Source organism: Carlito syrichta, unplaced genomic scaffold, assembly GCF_000164805.1.
Source record: "Carlito syrichta isolate Samal-C Ts95f unplaced genomic scaffold, Tarsius_syrichta-2.0.1 Scaffold315955, whole genome shotgun sequence".
Taxonomy (NCBI): Eukaryota; Metazoa; Chordata; class Mammalia; order Primates; family Tarsiidae; genus Carlito; species Carlito syrichta.
The window spans coordinates 72,327-76,231 of NW_007260051.1; the positions used below are offsets into that span (position 1 = coordinate 72,327).

The following is a 3,905-nucleotide window of genomic DNA, read 5'->3' on the forward strand; positions in this document are numbered from 1 at the left end:
AAAAAAAAAAAAAAAAATTGAGGGGGAAAAGGTGACTGGGAGTTGAAGTGAATATAGATAAAAGAGGCAGTTCTTAAAATGTTTGGTTGTGAAAGGAGGCAGAGAGAAGAAGACAAGAGTTGTTGTTTCATGGTTTCTATTACCTTTTTGGAGTTTGACTCAAAAGTTTTACCTGTCAGTGAAGGAGGAATGATAGGTTTAGGGAGAGTGGAAAGGGGTGTGAGGTAGTCGTGTTTGGAAAATTGGAGTACACTGATTACAGAAAGGTACGTTGCCAGCTTACCTTGAGGAAGTGTCCCCTTGAGGAAGTGATCATGAGTCTGCACAGTTAGGTGACTTTCTTCCAGCAAAGCTCAGCTATGGGAGTGTAGACATGAGACAAGATCATTATAGTCAGCCAGGCCTAGGTTTTTACTTTCAGTCAGGTGTGATGAAAGGAAAGGGAGTCAAGGCAGGGATTAATGATCATGAATGTGAACTCAGGTGTAAAAAGGAGCTAGTTAAGCCAGGAGGTGCTGAAAACAGAGAACGGGAGGCTGAGGATCATACACTTGTGGTCAAATTGCTGTGCTAATGCTTGAGCGCATGAGTCAGAGGAATAGGAGTAGAAGCTTTGGAGTGTTGGTTTCTTTTTTTTTTTTTTCCACTTCCGGCCACTGCATCCTCCACCTGCTGGGCTCTGGCGATCCTTCCGCCTCAGCCTTCTGAGTAGCCGGAATTACAGGCATGCGCTACCATGCCCGGCTGTTTTTTTTATTTATTGTAGAGATGAGGTCTCACCAAGTTGCCCAGGCGGGTCTCAAACCCGCGGACTCGGACAATCCACTCACCTCAGCCTCCCAAAGCAGGGGATTACAGGCTGAGCCACCGAGCCCGCCTGAGTGTTGGTTTCTTAAGGGGCTGGTGTGTTCTTTGGTGATGAGAGAATCTGGCAATTGTCCCACTGAGGTTGGCGATTGAGCAGGAATAGAGGGTCACTTCACTGGAGAGAGGTCAAGGACAACTCATGAATTGCCTAGTATGAAAGCAGGAGAAGGCATGAAGAAAATGAGGCAAGTTCTAAAGTCCGGGAGTCCCCAGGGCTTAATGTGTGATGATGTGAGCCTCAGATGAGCCAGGTTTTCATTAAAACACGGGGGAAAGGAATAGTCTAGGATGACCCTATTCACTCTAGTCATGCTAGTGACCACATGTGACTATTTAAATTAATCATATCAACCTACAATGAATGACAGACTGACTCTCCAAAGCCAAGAGTTTACTTGGGAATAGCAGGGGATTGCAATCCAGGGTATGTGTACAGCAAACCACAGGCACGTCCAAGGGGCTGGGGCAGAGGGGAAACTTTCAAAGACAAAAAGAAGGCTGGACATGGTGACTCAGCCTGTAATCGCAGCACTTTGGGAGGCCAAGGCAAGTGGATTGCCTGAGCCTGCGGGTTTGAGACCAACCCCGGCAACTTGGTGAGACCTCATCTCTGCAATAAATTATAAAACTAGCCAGACGTGGTGGTGTGCGTCTGTAGTTCCACCTACTTGGAAGGCTGAGGCAGAAGAATCGCCTAAGTCTAGCAGGTAAAGCTGTGGTGGTCATGAGCATGCCACTGCCTTTCAGCCTGGGTGACAAGAGTGAGATTCCAACTCAAAAAAAAAAAAAAAAAAGTCAAAAAGAAGTCTACTAAACTGTTGTGAAGCGGAGACCATTGGTTATGGGGGCTTGATACAGGAATTAGTGTCAGCTCATTGGTGGAGACGGCTGTTAGAGAAGTATCCTTGCGACTGGGAGTGGTGGCTCATGCCTGTAATTCTAGCACTTTGGAAGGCTGAGGTGGGAGGATTGTTTGCGGCTAGAAGTTCTAGACCAGCCTGGGCAACACAGTGAGACTCTGTCTCTACAAAAAACAAAACAAAAAAACAAATTAGTTAGGCGTGGTGGTGCGTGCCTGTAGTCCCAGCTATTTAGGAGACTGAGGTGGGTGGATCGCCTGAGCCCAGGAGGTCAAGGCTGCAGTGAGCCATGATTGTGTCACTGCACTCCAGCCTGGGCGACAAAGTGAGACCCTTGACTCAAAAAATTAGCTGGATGTGGTGGCATATACCTGTAATCCCAGCTACTTAGGAGGCTAAAGCAGGAGGATTCCGTGAGCCCAGGAGTTTGGGGCTACAGTGAGCTGTAATTACACCACTGCACTCTAGCCTGGGCAACAGAGCAAGACTCAGTCTCAAGAGAAAAAAAAAGTGTCCTTGTGTTAAGTGGCTTATCTGAAATACTGGAATTTTGTGGATTTCCCTCCATTGTTTCTGTGATAGGTATATGTATGTAAGGGCCTCTTCTTCATGGCCTCTCAGCTGTTTTTTAAAATTTATTAAAAAAAATTTTTTTGTAGAGATGAGGGTCTCATTGTGTTGCCCAGACTGGTCTGAGCTCCTGGCTCCAAGTGATTCTCCCACCTTGGCTTCCCAAAAGTACTGTGATTACAGGCATAAGCCACTGTGCCTGCCCTGACTCCATTTTGTTGGACTTTGACATTAGTGACTCCATTTTGATACTGATAACTTTTACTGTTTAAATTAAATTATATTTGAAAATTGGTTCTTCAAGCTTACTAGTTGCATTTCAGGCATTTAGCAGCAACATGTGACTTGTGACTGCTGAGTTGGACAGTGCAGATAGAGAAGGTATCTGGTTTTGCAGAAAATTCTTTTGGACTGTGTTGATCTGAAGGGAACTAGAAGGGCAGCCCTGCTTCAGCTCCTTACCCTCAGCCGCTGTAGGAGGGGCTGTGAAGGAGGTGAAGAGTGGTAGGAGGCAGCCGGGGGATGTTCAGAGCTGAATACTAAATCTTGACTGAGATTCAGGAACATTCAGAAGTAACAGAAACCCAAAATAACAGTTCAGTTGAATCTTAAAACTGTAAACTAGGATTCTTGTATCTAAAATACAGATTGTAATGTGTGGTTTTCAAGGTACTGTGCAAATATGTCAATACTGTTTGAAAGCAGACTGTTTTTTATATGTGTGCAGTCTAAGTTGAAGTGCAGACCTTGCAATGCCTCAGTGTTTCTTGTTCCAATAGTACATTGGCGACTTCAGACGTCAGCAGGCGGAAGTGGCTGATTCCAGGTGCAGAGTATTCTATCTTTACTGGCCAGCCTTTGGACACCCAGGACTGTAAAGTGGATGACCAACTGGAGGAAACCTGTATCCCTGGGTAAATTACTTTGCCAAAGATTCTATTTGAGAAAGTTACACTTTCATAGGGATTTCAATTGCCTTTAAATGTTCAGGAACTCTTTGGTTCTTTACTGTCTTAATTTTGAGGACCTGACTTTTATTTAATTTTGAAAGATAATGCTTTTAGGATATTTTACTCTCGTGGGCACCGCAGAGCTTCCCTGCTATGCTCAGGTGGCACAGGGTGGGCTTGCAGTTAGGATCATATGTTGCTGTCTCACCCTCCTGATAGCCCAAGTCCCCGTAAGCAACTGCAGCCGTTTGCTCCAGGGTGCCATACAAATAGATTATTTCTATAAGTGCTAGGATGTTAGAAGAATTGGAAAGCACTGTAAGCAGTTTTGGTTTTAACTTACTTGCATGGTAAAGCATACATGTTCATTGTGGAGCACAATTGCCAACTCTCATATGATTCCTCTAACAATCCCAGCAAACTGTGTGTTTTAGCTCGGGCTGCTATAACAAATTACCATGAACTAGATAGCTTAAACAATAGACATTTATTTTTCCAGTTCTGGAGGCTGGAAGTACAACATCAAGGAGCAAGCAATTGGCTGCACTTTTGGTGACGGCCTTCTTCCCTGTTGTGTCCTCACATGGCCTTTTCTTGGAGTGTGTGCACAGAGAGAACTCTCCTTGTCTCTTCTTCTTTTTTTTTTTTTTTTTTTTTT

General features: G+C 44.7%; 1 protein-coding gene across 1 annotated transcript in view; it reads left to right on the forward strand.

Moving 5' to 3' along the window:
• MPHOSPH9 (M-phase phosphoprotein 9) overlaps positions 1-3,905 on the forward strand; it is a 74,110-nt gene that overhangs the window by 57,694 nt on the left and 12,511 nt on the right. Inside the window, exon 17 of the mRNA XM_021706726.1 lies at positions 3,077-3,212. Within this exon, the coding sequence (XP_021562401.1) occupies positions 3,077-3,212 (136 nt within the window). The remainder of the gene's footprint in view (positions 1-3,076; positions 3,213-3,905) is intronic.